Source organism: Penaeus chinensis, chromosome 3 (assembly GCF_019202785.1).
Source record: "Penaeus chinensis breed Huanghai No. 1 chromosome 3, ASM1920278v2, whole genome shotgun sequence".
In the NCBI taxonomy this organism is placed as follows: Eukaryota; Metazoa; Arthropoda; class Malacostraca; order Decapoda; family Penaeidae; genus Penaeus; species Penaeus chinensis.
The window spans coordinates 42,033,891-42,051,390 of record NC_061821.1 but is presented as its reverse complement, the minus strand read 5'-3'; the positions used below and the strand labels follow the sequence as shown (position 1 = coordinate 42,051,390).

Sequence of the window (17,500 nt, the reverse complement as noted above, 5' to 3'; positions counted from 1 at the left end):
CCTTGTAAGATGTCTAGCTCAGCTGAAGGGCGGCAGCAGTGTAGGCATCACACATATTGATATGGGTGGAGGCATATCTAATGGGGAGTCTGTAAGAGGCATTTTAGAAAGTGGAGGGGGATTAGTCGTCATAGAGCGTGTATCAAGAGAGGCATGGCCTGGTGTATGGGGTACTGTATGTGGGAGTAATAATGGAACTGTTCTAGTTACCATGGATGCATGGAGAAGGCCAGGAGGTGGGCAACTAGAGGGAGGGGTATTGTGGGTACAGTTGCGTCATGATCGAGAACCCATGGTGGCAATGATCTCTCGTGCTATGACACGTCACATGGCCTCTCTACATGCAGGAGTCCTGCCATCTCCTAATTCCCAAACTCAAAAGGCTATAGACTGGGTGGCAGGGGCTTGGGGAAGGCTTGCTGCAACTCTTATGGCTCTAGGATTTTCATCAGCTCTTCATGGACCTCACCTCTTCATCCAAACTCTCCTTGGTGCCAATAATCCAAGAGATATACTGAGGTATGTGTAACTTCTTTGCTTCTGTGTTAAGCTTAAAAAATAAAATGAAAACCATTAAATTTGGTGAATTATATTACTTTTTGATTTAGAAAGTAAAGTTACTATTTTACCTTGTTTATTCATACAGGGGTGTGGAACACCTGTGGAATAATGTGATAAGTGCAGAAATTCGAACTGAAGTTATTAGTGTGTGGAGGAAGTCCAGTGTTGGAGGGGAAGTGGATGAGGCAAGGGTAACAAGCATGGCATTATATGTTGTCATCCAACGTAGTCTTGCTCCTGGCCTACCTCTTCCCACAACAGAGGCACACAGCTTCTTGGCAGCTCTTGATGGTGGTCTTGGCAGGTCAGCCTTTCGAGGAATAAAACCGCCTCTTCCACCTCCTAGACCAAAAGACTTACCCTTGGATGTGGTAGCTGGTGGCTCCTGTAGCCCATCATTTGAGAGAACTGACAACTCACACCAGATGGCACATCCTGTAGGTTTGGCATCACCTACATCCCCTGATTGGGATGAAGCTAATCTAACTAAAATTTTAGGGTTATCTCCCATGGGATATGCATGACCTGTAAAATTACCTGACCATCTTGAAGTGGCAATGACAATTCTGCTAGATTGGATACCAATTATTTAAATTTCACTTTTTGCTTTCTTTCATTTTCATTAATATGAAGAGTACTTTCTCTAAAATAAGTTAATCTCATTCTTATAATTTATTTTGCCAAGCCAAGTGGCTAAATATTTTTATAATTTACCTTCAGGAAGTATGAATATCATTTTAGTCCTGATTATATTGCAATATAATAATTTAGGAAAACATTCAGTAATAGTTTGTATTAAATAATAACCTTCTAGCTTTATTGCTCAGCTCTGCCCTCTATATAGGTGCTACTTGTGATTGATGCCTGTGTTTAAGAGGAGCTGAGTACAGCAAAATGAAGAAAGACTTCGTTGTGGGTGTAGAGGCAGTGGATGAATGTAGTTACCTAGTGTGAATGCATCCCCTTATATGTGATACCTGGTGGTATTCCTCAACTTTATACTAGCCTATTGGAACAGCTTGATGTGATACTTGCATTTGTTCTTCCAGTGGTTTGAACTATTTTTATTTCCTAGTGCAGAGCTTTTTTATACTGACAAGTGATAAGCAGCCAGTTGCACGCACAGAGGAGGATCACAGCCAATAGCTTTAAGATAATGGTAAAAAAAACAAAAAGTTCGCTGACCTGATGTATTTCCACAGGAAACATAAATAGATACATAATTTTTTGAGAGCATCAGAAACAGATGATGCAGTTACCAGCCCAGACTGGGGTTTTGTAAGCATAGTGTGTGTGCCACTAGATTATAAAGCATTAGGTCCTTCGGTCCTAAGCTAATGCGTTTGAAGACCAATTTATTTAGGTCCATCACTACTTAGACTGAAGGCCAATTACCTCTTATCAATAATATGATTAATCCCACACCATAGTTTCAGATCTTCCACTTGTAGCACAGACCTCACTGACAATGTTAGAAAAGTATTTATTCCCCTGACAGACCTGGTGTGGTGTGTGATTACTCCTTGAATTATAGAAGAGATGTTGGCTGGTAGTCAGACTTAGAAAGAATACCTGATGGCAGTTGCTAAGCCATATAGGACTTTATTATGATAAAGAACTTTGTATGTGATTCTTTAGTCATGTGATCTACTCATGAAATTGAGTTCTCATCTAATACTTAATAGGTAATGAGTGTGTGATAGTGTGTGCAAGAGAAATTACTCCAACCTAGAACAACCTTGAGTTGTATAGTAGGAATAACAATTGTTTTAATTGTCTGAAGAGAGAGGAATCAACATAAAAAGAGAAATTGTGTTTTTAAAGCTTGTTAAGACACCCTTTACATGATCTCACGTACCATGAAGTCGTTAAGCATATCCATATTTATGGCAAAATGCAATATACTTAGTTTTATGGAGTTCCACTTTCAGACCCAAACAATCTGTATGCATTTGCTTTCTTAACTTGAAGTGATTATTGTTGTTATTACTACTACTTTTTTATCATTATTATTTTTATGTACATGTTAGTATTTAAGAGAGCACATGTACAAATGAAACAAACAGAAAAAAAATTGGATTAAATAATCAGTCAACCTAATTTCATTGTAGTGGCCTGGTTGAAGAGCAGGTAGTATAAATAGTTACATTAATAATTTATATAATGTAGTGAATCATTCTGGCCTTGAATGTTTTAGCTAAATGTGTAATCAACAATGATTGTCTTTAAAATTGAATAAATACCCTCACTTTCTTTCCCAGTAATCCAAGTTGCTGTAGAACTACTCAGTGTAATGGACTCAGTTTTATATTAAACAAAAAATAATGGTTAGTCATATAGAACATTCAGTTGGAAGTTAAAGAAAAACATCAATTATTAGGCTGAGGCTACACAAGGTCATAATACTGATGTTTGTAAATGCCCATAAATTTTGTAACATTTTCTTTTTAACCTTCAGTAGTACTGTAGGATATTTTATTATATTAATGAAGAGGAAATACTAAATATAATTTTTTTTATTACTATAAAAATTTATTGACCAGTTTTAAGACCTATGGATGTGTTATGGTACAATTGGTGATTGTAAAGAATTTTTGAGATTTGAGAATAATTACCAAATTCATTATTTGGTGAGGTTTGTAAAGAACAAAATCCTAGTCCTATTTTTAAATAATTATATTTGTTGAAACAGCTTAAGTGTGTTATGCATCAGACATCTCCATATCTACCAGTCTTCTGATTTATGTTAATAGTAGTTGGTAGAAAATGAACAGTAAAATGCTCTGATCACTTAGATGATTCACAGCAATTTAGAAGACAGGAGGAATCACACAAGGGATGTATGGTGCTGTATATAGTCTCAACACATATGAGCAACATTACTGACTAATGGATTTTTAGCAGTGAATGCTAAATAGGAATACTTCTGTAGTTGCTGGGTGAAGAAAGTTCTTTTCCTTCATGGTATAGTTAATGTGTAAAGTAACCATATGGTGCCTTCAGTGTGGTTACTGAAGTTTACCTGCATACACTAACATCTTAAATAAAAGAAAAAGTATAGAGTTGCTGCTGATGAAGAAGCATTCTTCATTCCATGACTAGAAAGAGTAAATCATTAAACCTCATGGCTGATATAAGACTAAATCTGTTTAAAGAAAAAAAAGAAAAATTAGTATATGGAATCCAGTGAAAACTTATATTAGTAACATTATTGAAAGAAATAATAAACTTAAATAAGAATGGTTTCACCTGAAGGAAATGATGTAGATCTGTATGCAAAAGTTGGGATGGATTTTTGCAGATAGCAGTGTATAATTTCTTAAAGTAATTGCACAAGAACAGAAGAGTGAAGGGCATTTATAGTTAGTTTATAAATATAATTGTTCTGTTCCATTTGGTCTTTGTACCTAAAGTATAAAGAAAAAAATACTCAACTTTAAACTTAGAATGACAATTTATATATTGCACAGTTAAATGAAGAGCAGGAGTGGTTTTGTTATAATCTAAACCCTAGGGTTTTTGTATTTCACATAGCCAAGTCTCTTCAGAGATGGATATACTCCATGTTTTATTTTTTATTTTCAATGTTACTAATCAGTGGATTTGCCTTGAACATTGACATTTCTGTTTACTATTTTAATTTTATATATATATTTCCTTTGGCTTGTCAGCAGCTAATAGATTACAAGTGATTGTAATTTTTATTTTATATTCCAGTATAAAAACAAAATAGGGCAGTCAGGAATACTGAGTATAGTAGATAATGCAGCTTATCAGAAATGGAAAATATTGTTATTTTCATACAGAACAAAGCTAAATCACAGTCTCTGCAACTCTGGTTTAAACATTAATACATTGTCTTGTATAGAGTTCATGGAACTTATTGTTCTCAGATTTAAGTTTCTAGCTTCACATAAAAGTTTCCTGGGCAAGTAATGCCTAATTTGTAGGCAAACACAAAGCTGCAAGATCTTTGCTGCTTCTGCTCCTGTTTTCGTGGTTTTGCCATTTGATATCTATTTAAAAGTATTTGAATTTAGATTGTATAAAGGTTTGTAGTTTGTGACCCTTGCCCCATGAACATGTCAGATTTCAATTTGGGAAGTAGATGATGTTGATGTAAACAAAAGAATAAGAAAAGAGAAAAAAAGAAAAGAAAAACAGGAGTAAGGCAGCAGTAAATGGCAGCAGTATCCATTTGATGGGTAGGGTCTGGTGAGATATGTTGAAGTGTGTGTAAAAAGTAAATTTACTTAGTGAGGGACTTCTAAGCCTTAAGCTGATGTCATCAAAGAAATCTCTCTAGTATTGTATATGTATGTACAGACCATTGTAAACAAAGGGTATGTATTTTAAAATGTACAATTAATGTATTTAGTTATCATATAAAGTGTACAGTTCTCTTTTTCCTAATAAAATGTAAAGTTGGCTCATAATTCTTTTCCAAGCATACTTTAACATACTTAGTATATATATAAAATACGAAAGGATTAAACTAAAATATGGGACTCGTACCCATATGAAAAACTGCATGTGCACTTGCACATACATTCATTCAGTCTTTTGAGGATAAACAAATGAATCTACATTTACCTACTTATGCTACCACAAAGACAGACACTGGATGCTTCTGTAAATATCCAATAAAAGCTTATTTTAGAAATGCACTAATATGATCCTGAACACTATCGTGAAGTGAATCAGATAGTGTTTTTGAAGTCTTCATAAAATTTCTAGAGGTGCAGCACTTCTAGCTTTTCAATTCATTACCCCAACATAATCATAACCTTACCAGCAAAAGTATGACATCTACTGGATCATCCTGTAAAGGGTTAGGCTACATGGTCTTTTGAATGAGCTCATGCAATGTCTGGGGTCCTTGATCTCTTTACATCTTTATAGAGGAGTATAGAAAATATTCCTAATGAACCCATTTTAGTTTCTATTAAAAGAAATAAAAACAAGATTCAAAGAAACTCCTTTTCCTGTTGTTGGGAAAAGAATATAGCATTGAATCTTACTCTGTAGAATGAGAGATATGAAAGGCCCATCATTAAAGAGCACAAGTATTCCATTATCACCAAATTCTATTGGCCTAGCAAAATGGAATCTGTTGAGGTCCTGGGCTGGGATACTTAAAACTACCCGTCAGTTACAAGGCCGTGGACATTGTAACCGCTTTACTACATCGTACCTTCCAATCTCCTTACTACATTGTAAACCACCCATACTCAAAAAATAATTACAATGTAGTAAGCACATTGTAAGGCCTGTGTTTACATTGTAAGTTAATTCCATTGGCTACCAAGAGAGGGCAGACTGGTAGTTGATTGACCAATCAGCAGTCGGCCTACTAGACATAACAACCAATGGAAATCCATGGCTGTCTTATTGCCATGCCCCCAACGGTCAACAACACCATGAAAGGCCCAGCAACTGTCTCCCAGAGTGATATTTTTGAAAGACTCAGCCAAGTGTTGTAAAATGAATGAACTATGATGAATTTCAAAGAATAACTCTACCTTTCATAGTACAAGTTTTATACACAGAGAAAATAATAATAAGCAGCAATCATCTTCAGGCAAAAAATAAATATATAATATACATTATTATATCCTATGTTTTTAACAATATGTTTATGAGGTCTCACATATGACATATTACATACATTTTTTTTCGGAAGTATAAGGCAAAAAATCATAATTTCATGCGAAAGTAATTATTCTTGAAATGATTGTCTAGTTGGATATTTGGCATCAAAGAATGTTATAGTAAAACAAATCTAAGAAATCTGTGCTTATCCTCTTCATAGAGTGAAACTAATGATTCCCTATAATAAGGTCTTTCACGCTGCAAAGCTCGGTCACGAAGAAGAGCAGCCACCAAAACGTTGTTTGTCGTCTGTCAACTCAATTAACAGTCAATTTATATTTGATTCAAGATAATGGTAATGCATGAAAAACAAAGAATATGCTAGACAATTGAAATTCCCCGATATTGAATATGGAAAAGGCATGTTACAGTCAATGAAAGGTTTCTGTCAACTAAGTAATCGGGAAATAAACTGTACTATATCCGGTTTCAAACCCGTAAGAGAGCCCCGGAGTTGTAACTTACAAGGTACTTTACAACGTATGATGTCATAACATGGCGGATAATTTTGTTTCGAGTATGGCCTTCGGAGACCTTACGACATTGTAACGGCTCCGTGGTGAGATACAACACAGTAAACGGTTTTGAGTATCCAGCCCCTGGATCCAAGAGAACTAGAAATTAGGTGCATGTGAGTGAGTGAGACAGAGAGAGAGAGAGAGAGAGAGAGAGAGACTGAGTGACTGACTTAGTAGATAGATTGAAATCTTTATTTTTTTTCTTTTTAACATAGAGTAACTGTAACATGCAAACCAATAATTACAGTAATTTATGCAAAGATAACTGCCATTTGGCCATGAAAGAAACAAACATTTAATTTAATCTTGTTTATTTTCCAGATTATACAGTGTCAATAAAATCCATGTGCAAAGAAAGTATAAAGAGAATTTCATTCACTTCTAGCCACCTTCCATATTTGCGTTTACAAATGATATATAGTGCCTTTCTTAAACTTCTTAATCACCCCTCTGATGTTATAAAGGATCCTTCCCTGCTGTTTTGAATTCTAAATCCGCAACAAGAGCTATGTGGTCAGATGGGAATGTGACACTGGGCAGTGCAACATGTTCTGTGACCTCTTCATGGGTTGGCATCGGGATGACCTGAAAATAGGAAAGTGGAAATTTAGTTTCATTTGAGAAGAGTTGAATAAGCAGGAAAAGCTATTAGCATTTTATCCTAACAAGAACTATATTAAAGATGAAAATTTTCTGACAAATAAAAGAATATATTCTTATACTTGATTTCTTTTCTGGAAATACAATCCTAGAATTAATTAAAAAGATGGCAACTTAAAAATTATAATAATCTAATGGGAGGAAAAGTTTAGTACTAAACCAAAAGAAAAGCTTTTTATTTTTTATCACTTGAACCTTTAGGCCCTGTCCATTCAAAGGGCAATTCACATGTGGTCATCTCACCATACCACAGACATGGGAGATGATGTTAAAAGCACATAAATGACAACTTGACCAGTGAAGAGAACATGGATATTATTGGGATAAAATGGCCTGAACCAATCCTGATCTCAACCATGAAAAACAAAGTGTGTGTCCTGTAGTGGGCAAAACCCCACTGACTAGGGAACTGCTCATTCTAGTAACACTGGAAGACCTTTGTTTTAACATCTAACCTAATTATTCTTGTGCCCACAAGGGCACTGCCCTTCACGTGGACAGGGTCTTCCTGTTTTGACACCTCATGGCGTGACCCATCAGGAAGGGGTTAAGTATCTCTATCTGATGTAACTTTGAACATATGAAGTCATATGCACCTTGTTATATCTGTAATGCTCTCTATCTTTCAATATAACTTTTTTTTTTTTTTCCTCCTGGTCATTTCTTCCACATTCTTACCACTTACCTATCTCATGATATCTCTCATATACCTATAAAATAATGATACTAATACCAACCTGCTTTACTGAGAATTTGTCATTCTGATAGAATATGTAGTCCAAGCAGCCATTGAAACCCACTGTATAATTGGTGTACTCAGGACATCCACAGGCACTGTCCATCTCCAGATCATGGCTCAGCTGAATCCCTTGCACACACTCATCTGGCACTAAATATAAATTATGGGTTGAAAATCTTAAAATCTGCTACAGTTTCCAGAGCTTAATTCATTGCCTTTTTGTTATAACTTCTAAATGTACATTGTTTATTATGAAATAGTGACAATGTCCAACTATATCTTTCCATACCACAACCCATACCAGACTTTTAGATTTTTGTTATAAATGTGTGAAAAACATACAATTTCACTGAAAGTTTTTTTTTTTTACTGAACTATAACTTTATTCTAATAGTAAGTAATCCTCTCTAATGTTTTCCCTTTCAGAGCAACAAGTCTAAGACTCTGCCTGTATTACCTGAACATTCTTCCAAATCACCAGAAGACCATGTGATTCAAGCAGCAAGAAATCTCAGCCACAAGCTCTTCCACTTCATCATCAGCACATGTTCAGGTCACAAAGGAATGGAATTCCAACACTGAATCCTTTATAATAAAACACATACTACAAAGACAAGTGCTAACAAGCTGGGGATAATCTATTGTGTTGAGACTATTGGTGCAGCACTGAAACACTAGGTTTACAGTTTATATATACATCTCTTATTTTTTACTGGGAGCTATTGCTAGTATAATAGCCTCTGCACATAAAAACCCTTCATCAAGCTTGTATTCTTGGATTCAGGAACCTTTCATTGGAACCTGTGAGTTCCAGTAAATACTGTCCAACTCCTTTGTTGAGTGACCATACAGAAAAAGGAGAGAAATAACTCTGTCACCTCACAAATGTGTTAGCTGGAAGCAAGAAGTGGGATGAGCCATACATGTCTATCAACTGCTTGATCCAAATCACCAATCAAAACTTGGCTCCCTCCATCAAATCTCATATTTAAGGGGACCATCACCGTGAAAACAAATTCAGTGACATATATTATCCAAAAGTTGTATTGATGATTTTTTTTTATTCCTTTTATTAGTTCCACCATTTCAATTTCAAGAAAAGAAAAATGTGTCTATATTATTCAAAATATATACGAAAAATAAAAATTTAATTAATACCAAAAATAGTATACTTCCTACTCTACAAAATGCAACATAAATGAAGCAAATGGTACAAGTATTTACAAAGTTATAAGCAAAAACAACAACAACAACAACAACACCCATCTCTCACACACACACACACACACACACACACACACACACACACACACACACACACACACACACACACACACACACACACACACACACACACACACACACACACACACACACACACACACACACACACACACACACACACACACACACACACACACACACACACACACACACACACACACACACACACACACACACACACACACACACACACACACACACACACACACACACACACAGCATTAAACTATGATGGCAGTTTCAAAAATATATTTAGAGCCACTCTGATTGTAGGTTTCCATAATGAAAATTGGGTTCTTTTTCAATTAAAAAAAATCCTGAACTAAACCATTGTGAATACAAACTGATAACAAGACTCATTTAGCAACAGCAATACGTCTTTGAGTTTACTAGATCACTCACAATATTAACTATTTCACGGGGAATGGGAAAAAATACAGCCTAAAGAAAGACTGCTAAATGTGAACAAGCTCCATCTTAACATTAACCAACCCAGATACAATCATTGCTAATTTTACAGTCTGGATAACCTGAAACATGAGGTTACAATGAATTCCACTCATCCTGTTATGTCAAATCAAAGATGATAGCAAGTAATCCTAAAGCTACTTGTGTTACTAGAAATGGGTCAGTAGAGGAAACTTATCATTATATCTGCATGCATTCTGCTTATTTAAATACTTCTTTGCTTCTGTACAGTATACCAGGGTGGAAATATATGGAAAGATATATTATGGTACCTAGCAGAATTGTATATTTCTAAAAGACTTTTAAATGCCTTAAGAGATAAAATATGGCAACCTGTTCTGTTTTTGTATTTATTTCTCTTTAAATTATGAATAATCAGGCATGAATGAATTATAAATAATATCATATGAAAGCATATGAAATTTTGAGATTATAAACTGAAGTACTTATCAAGATTTACATGGGAAATATGATACGATATACAACATTCTTAACTACAAAAAGACTATAAGTATTGTAAATTCATAATCAAAGAATGGTTTCTAACACATCTATAGCTTGTCAAAATCCAGTTACTAATAAGATGATCTCATTTGGTGCTAAGTAATAATTTGAAGGCATATACAGCATGGTGTTGGAACTGCAAACAAATCAGAAAAAATAAACTGTCCAAGCTTTTAGAAAGAAAAAAGAAAGAAAAAAAAATATATATATATTACATATTAAAATATATATATTTAAATATATATATATATATATATATATATTTATATAAATATAAACATTTTCATGAGTAAATTACAAAAGCAAACAAGCAACAAAGACTTTAATTTATGAATTACAATTATTTCATCTCTCTCTTTAAAAAGATAAATAAAAAAAGTGTCACAAATTTGAATTTTAGATTAACATTTGCCTTTGGATGGAATGCATGTGATGCCATGCTGAGGATTGCCATCTTGCTAGAAGCTTGTATGTCATGCCACTATTATCTCAATCATAACTTCTAGCCCTTCTACTATGCAGACTTTGCACCGTGGTGAGCAAATGCTTTTCCAGGATATTAGGCCAAAATTAACATTAATGCCATACTTTATCACAAAAGTCTAGATCAATGTTAGATATCATAACTTTATTGGTGTATAAATGGCAAGGAAACCATTGCAATGGTTACCTGAACATGGCACATGCCACCACATGCATGTTTTAGCCATTACATTAATCCATTTCTTTGCCAACATTTAGTGTATTAGAAAAAAAAGACAAGTAAATTTGTAAAAGGATGTGGTTAAAGGTATAGGGCAGTCAGATCAAATGGAGAGTATGTGTCTGAGGAAGGGAGAGTAACACTGTATGGGAAAACTGCAAAAGAGCTATTATGAACCAATCAAATGGTAATACAGTAAGAAATGATAGCTGTGGAAGTAGGAGAAGAATCCTGAGAATGAAATAAGGGAATAGGGGATGGTGGTGAAGTATCGGGAAGTGTCAGGAAAGGAGGGATCCACAGAAGGACATTGTTTTGACATAAGGGAATCAGATGAGCATCTAAGTGGTGGTGGTAAGGATAATAGGGAAGGAAGAGGTATTGGTGATGTACTTGGAGGAGAGGATGGGCTGTTTTTTGGGTGAGTGGGAGGAAGAAGGGTAGAGGGAACTTGAGGAGGAGGAGGATGGATATCTGCAGATACTTTGAATGAAGAGCAACTAAAGGGATTAAAAGATAGATGAAGGAGTAGAGCATTCTCCTGAATCATGTTTATGAACTTTAGGATGTCTTCAACAGTTTTGGAGGGGAGATGGATGGGGAGGTCTGAAAAACAAATATGGAGGCAAAGAGGGAATAGATGTCTGAGGAGCAGAAGAAGAGGTGGGTATAGGAGAGGATGTGGTAGAAGATGCAGTGGAACATTTAGGATGTCTGGTGCGACAGGTAGAGTGAGAGGGAGGGTGAGGGGTAGGTACCGGGGAAGTGGTAGAGATTGGAGTATCTGGATTTAGACTGGAAAAGGAATTTGACTAGGGGAGAGAGGTAGTAGAGATAGGTAGGTTTAACCCAATGGCGACGGGTCACGGCTATCGCCATCATAACAATACGCACGATGTGCGGCGTGCGGCTGTCCGCAGCGGCGCCGCGCCAAAACGCCCCGAGGCAATGATTCGGCTTGATGGACCGATATCACGCGCTCAGAGTCGGCGCGCTGCCGCCGTTCGCCAGAGCGTAGAGTTTTTTTTAATTTGCTATACCCGGCGCCATTGGGTTAAGGTAGAAGGAAGAGATACTGAGAGAGATGCTGAGACTTCTTGAGACGATGGGAGAGGCGTGGAGCAAAGTACAGTTTTCAAATAGGTAGAAAGAGAAAAACCTCTTCAGTGTGCTTCTTGTCTGGCCTCACATAGAGTGAGGCCTAGTTTGAATTTGAGGACTGCTACCTGAGATTTAAGCTTGTAGGTAGGGCAGCTTCTATAAAATACATTATGGGAGCCACCACAATTGGCATATGACTGAGCAGAATAATCTGAAAAGTCATGACCAGGTTGGGCACACAGAGGGCAGCAGGCTGTAAAGCAACAGCGTTTGGCTGGGTGGCCAAAACACCAACATTTCTGACAACATTCAATATTCTCCAATCTGTGACCCATTTTCAGTTGAAATTTTCTAAATACAAAAAATTGTCTTTTAGTTGTAGTTAATAATGATACCTAACAAAAGTAGTTCAGACTTTTTACCAATTCTGTGAAATTTTTTTAAGCATAAAACCACTTTTCGAGATATTGGCTCCTAATTTTTTTTTTTCAATTCATCTGTCTTGTCATTTGTATTTATCTGATTGGCATGAAATTTTTACATATGGTAGTGTGAACCTTGTTGACTGATTGGAATATGATAAGGCATTATATTCCTGTCATATAATCATATAATACTTTTTATAAAAAAGTATTAGTCACTCAAAGGTCACTCATGTCAGACTTCGTCACCGTCAAGTTGTCCCTGCAAGACCATGTTGGACATTTACTTCTCCCAAGCAGTGCTTGCAGCTGAGAGTGACACGGTGAAGAAAGTTTCTTGACATTCAGGGATCTCTTGGTGGTCAACTTGCGTCATCTCAAAGTATGCTTGTACTAGCTGGGGCGAAGAGAAAAGGAAACCGCTCTCTCCTCTGCTGTCTGGGCAAGCTTTTGTGTCTTTTTGCTCCACCCACTTTGTTGTCTCCATGCTCCCCACACAAGGTGACAGAGGGATAAGGGATGACAACATTTACAGATGAAAAAAACATTTCTAATGTAAATTTTACGTACTTACAAGCACTGAATGATACAGCGTGTATTGCCACGTGGCTCAGGCTATGCACAACAGAATGGGTCATATAAAAATGGCTTCCACACAGGAGGGGATTTAATCTTATGGAAAAAAAACTTCACCACCTGATAATTTCAGGTATCCCGGCCAAGGTGAACGAAAAAAATGTATTCAGGAAATTTCACAGATATTCGTAAAAATTTAGTGGTAGTTGCCCCCTAACCTTTCATCCTTTCAGCACGGCTCTCACACCTCAGGAAGTGGACCGAAGAAGGGGATGATGAAGAAGAAAAGAAAAGGAAAGGGGAAGAAAGAAAGAAAAAAAGAAAGAAAGAAAAAAAAAAAAAAAAAGACCATGCAAAATTAGATGAGGTGAGGGCTGAGATCCAAGGTAGGGGTGATCCCTTTCATTGGGCTCCAGTCTCCGTCTCCTAAGCCCCCCATGACAACAGCGAGCAAGGGATTAGGTTGGACTTGGCATGATAATTCTGTTTTAACTGTATATAACACAAATTTGTATAACTGAAGCAAAAGACAAACATCCTTTTATATCTAATTTTTAGTAAGCTGTTTTGAAAGGCCTTCATCTAAGACAGATCTCATCATTAGGGGAAAGACATCAGCAAATTTATCATAAATCTGATGTGTAAAACTTGTTACAGTTTTGTGTGAATATTTTTCTCCACTCTTACTGATGACTTGCCTAAATAATCATCTACAATGTGCAAATAAAGTATCAATAAGAATCAAAAGGTAAACTTACTGCTACTCCAGTCAGGATCATCAACATCTATGAACTGGGTCTTCATGAACCGGTACACTCCAAACTCTGGAGTACTATTGAAGTCCCCACAAAAGAGCAGGGAAATATCCTTTTCTGGATTCTGTAAAATGTATTGTTATCATTATTTAAATTTTGATCACATATGATGGAGTTCTTGTCCATAAAAAAGAATCTCTGTAGTTGAACAAATAACGAGATTCTGGCATTACCTCACAAATATGAGAACCTACAAAGCCTCTTAACCCATGAATTGCACAGTTCAGAAATATGGCCATCTGCTAGTGCATTATTAGAAGGAAAATTAGAAGTTCCAGATTCTATTTTTCTCTATGAAATGCAGGAAATACATCCTGAGCATGTAACACTCAAGAAAAAAATATTCATTTTTGCATATTCATCTTATTTCCTTTAATGAATATGTAGCAATAAATCAACAGAATATCTTTGTAGTGTATTTTGCAAACCATTACATTTCAAACTGTTTGTAATAAACAATCCTTAATTCTTGCAAAACTTACACTACCATTTTTAAAACTTTTCCATGCATTTACATTCTTTCAGTGTGTAATTACATGTGTTTATATGCCCTCATGCACTGCAGTCCCTCTGTTAGAAAAATTAAAGTTCCAGAATACTTTTCAGTTATGAAAATGAAAGTTCAAGAATAAACCCTTAGTCCTTTATGAAATACGAAACAAAAGATATGAAAAGCAAAAAAGAGGAGGTTTCTGCTTTCAAAAGCCTATTGCATTCAGCCTGGCTCAAGGTCTAACACCTTGCTACAAATGTTTTATGTCACAATTGACCCAATAACAGGTAAAATTATTTAAGTCAGACAAGGACAGGTGTACATTAATGTGTACTGTCCACACCTGGGTCATTATCTGGCTAATGGTAGCACATGTAAGACCTTATCCTGGTGATCAGGACAAGTACTCATGACATGATAAAGCATTATCCGAAGACTGTGATTATTCGCTATAATAACATGTCACCCATTACCAACGGGTTGTGATAAAGGTTTTGCTGCATTTTCCTTATTTGCCATTCCTCTAACAGAAATTTGGAAATCCTAAAGAACCTGGATGAGAATCTTACATATTACATATTAGCCTTACCTTTGTCTTACACAGACTCATGACCTGCTGAAGGAGTCGCATGGAGATTCCTGCCTGTAGAAGTCGTATATTGTCTGCTTCAGGATAGAAATAGAGGTGTGTCACTCCAACAACTATTTGTTTTGATGGATTCTCAATGCTCTCCAGGACACTTATCTGGTACAATGGGTAAAAAAAAAAAGAGAAGAGAGGAAAAAATATATGTGTGCATATCCTATTATTATAAAATATTGTAAAATTAACAATGCTAAATAAAACATCATAGCTCTAACAACAGTCTAATTTAAATACAAATTAGGCTTTGCTTATCACCTCTAGGAAAACAGAAAACAATTGCCAAAATCTTCTAACCTGTAAGGTTGTGGTTCTTTGTACCACTCTCTCCACAAGCTTTACATTGCAGCTTATTTTCTCCCACCAATCTTCAAACAACGGGTTGGACTGCAGTTCATCACTTAAAATGATGCGGGTATGATCTACCATCCTGGAAGATGCAAGAAATATAATATATGTGAAAAGATCACTGTTATGAAGAAATTCAAGCATGAACACAATACATAAAGCATTTGCAGTGTATAGCTTATACCATGTATGAATTATCATATGCTGTATCCACCTTAACTTCTGCTTTTTGAAAAATATTCCACATCCTTCTGTGACTTGTCCTCCTTTTGCATCATAATATCCTTCAAGGCCTTCCCTTTCCAAAGTAGGCTGGAGATCCCTGAGAAACAGTCGTTCATCCAGTTCTTGTAAACACACAAGATCTGCATTGTATCCTGAGAATATGTTGAGAAGAATATAGCCATTATATATATATATACACACACACACACACACACACACACACACACACACACACACACACACACACACACACACACACACACACACACACACACACACACACACACACACACACACACACACACACACACACACACTCACCACTCACACACACACATACACACACACACACACACACACACACACACACACACACACACACACACACACACACACACTCACTCACTCACTCACTCACTCACTCACTCACTCACTCACACACACACACACACACACACACTCACTCTCACACACTCAAACACACACACACACACACACACACACACACACTCACTCACTCACTCACTCACTCACTCACTCACTCACTCACTCACTCACTCACTCTCTCTCTCTCTCTCTCTCTCTCTCTCTCTCTCTCTCTCTCTCTCTCTCTCTCTCTCTCACACACACACACACACACACACACACACACACACACACACACACACACACACACACACACTCACACACGCACACAAACACACACACACACACACACACTCTCTCACTCTCACTCTCACTCATATTCATACTCATACTCATACTCACTCTCTCTCTCTCTCACACACACACACATATATGTGTGTGTGTGGGATTTCAGCTTATGTCTGTTATTATGGAGTTGACTGGTATTTCTTCATACTTGGTTGATTATATGGAGAAAATAAGCTTTGCAGATAATAACAGAGATGTAGTTGCAAAGGTGTCTTTCACCCAATGCCGTCGGGGAAAATGAATAAAAAATGGGGAAAATGCTGAGCTCATTTTTTATATTTTTATGAAATGTCTCGGCACATAGATGGCTCTGCTAGTGCTTAGCCACAAAGGAGTCAATTAGTAGACCTTGTGACCTTACCTGATTAAAATTGGCGGGAAAACATATTTTTTACTAGTGCTATGAATATCGATGGTGTTATTTTTATTATAAAAATTATAATTACCATATTGTTATAAACATTAGTAACAGCAAAATAAGATAACGTAAAATATTTTCGTAAATCAAAAAAAGGGTAAACGGGCGAGACAGGCAGTACTTGAAACTGGCTCATTGGTGACTTAGTACAAGTATTGCCATCTATGTGTAAAAAGTGGGTATACACGTACATGTCATGCCCGTTGGCATTGGGTTAAAGTATGATCAGTCTGAACCAGAAAGTTCAGATGATCCAGTCATGGGCACCGCAGCCAATTGCTGCTGGAGATGCAATGAAAATACATGCCATGGCCACTGTGAGTTTATCTTATTAATTATGTTGACACTGATAGCTTTACAGTGCTTAATCACCAAAGAGTTAGTTACTAGTCCTACCTCTCTCAACTGTTTTCTTTTTTCCTTGACTTCTGTATTTTTTTTTAATTGCTACTACTATTTTTAATAACTTCATAATAATTATAGTGTCTGTAATAAAAATAACAACATTGATATTAATAATATTAAAAAATATATTTTCCCCCCAAAAATCAAGGGGGAATCAGGTGAGGTCACATAGGTTTAGTAATTGACTCCTTGGTGGCTGAGCATTTGGGGAGCATATTTCACAAAATACTACAGCGACACTACATGTTCCC

The 17,500-nt window shown here is 36.3% G+C and overlaps 2 protein-coding genes across 3 annotated transcripts in view; one reads left to right on the top strand and one right to left on the bottom strand.

The window, feature by feature from the left end:
• Nucleotides 1-4,990, top strand: part of LOC125039742 (cortactin-binding protein 2-like) — an 82,632-nt gene extending 77,642 nt beyond the window's left edge. For both annotated transcript variants that reach the window (XM_047633995.1, XM_047633987.1), the window contains 2 exons: nucleotides 1-519; nucleotides 647-4,990. The exon at nucleotides 1-519 is cut by the window's left edge and continues 56 nt beyond it. In XM_047633995.1, coding sequence (XP_047489951.1) covers nucleotides 1-519; nucleotides 647-1,085 — 958 coding nt within the window. In that variant the 3' untranslated portion in view covers nucleotides 1,086-4,990. The remainder of the gene's footprint in view (nucleotides 520-646) is intronic.
• Nucleotides 4,991-7,025: 2,035 nt separating this feature from the next.
• LOC125039756 (2',5'-phosphodiesterase 12-like) overlaps nucleotides 7,026-17,500 on the bottom strand; it is a 14,176-nt gene continuing 3,701 nt past the window's right edge. The window contains exons 4-9 of the mRNA XM_047634006.1: nucleotides 15,702-15,864; nucleotides 15,437-15,569; nucleotides 15,086-15,241; nucleotides 13,947-14,067; nucleotides 8,129-8,280; nucleotides 7,026-7,316 (exon numbers count right to left, since the gene is read on the bottom strand). Coding sequence (XP_047489962.1) covers nucleotides 7,188-7,316; nucleotides 8,129-8,280; nucleotides 13,947-14,067; nucleotides 15,086-15,241; nucleotides 15,437-15,569; nucleotides 15,702-15,864 — 854 coding nt within the window. The 3' untranslated portion in view covers nucleotides 7,026-7,187. The remainder of the gene's footprint in view (nucleotides 7,317-8,128; nucleotides 8,281-13,946; nucleotides 14,068-15,085; nucleotides 15,242-15,436; nucleotides 15,570-15,701; nucleotides 15,865-17,500) is intronic.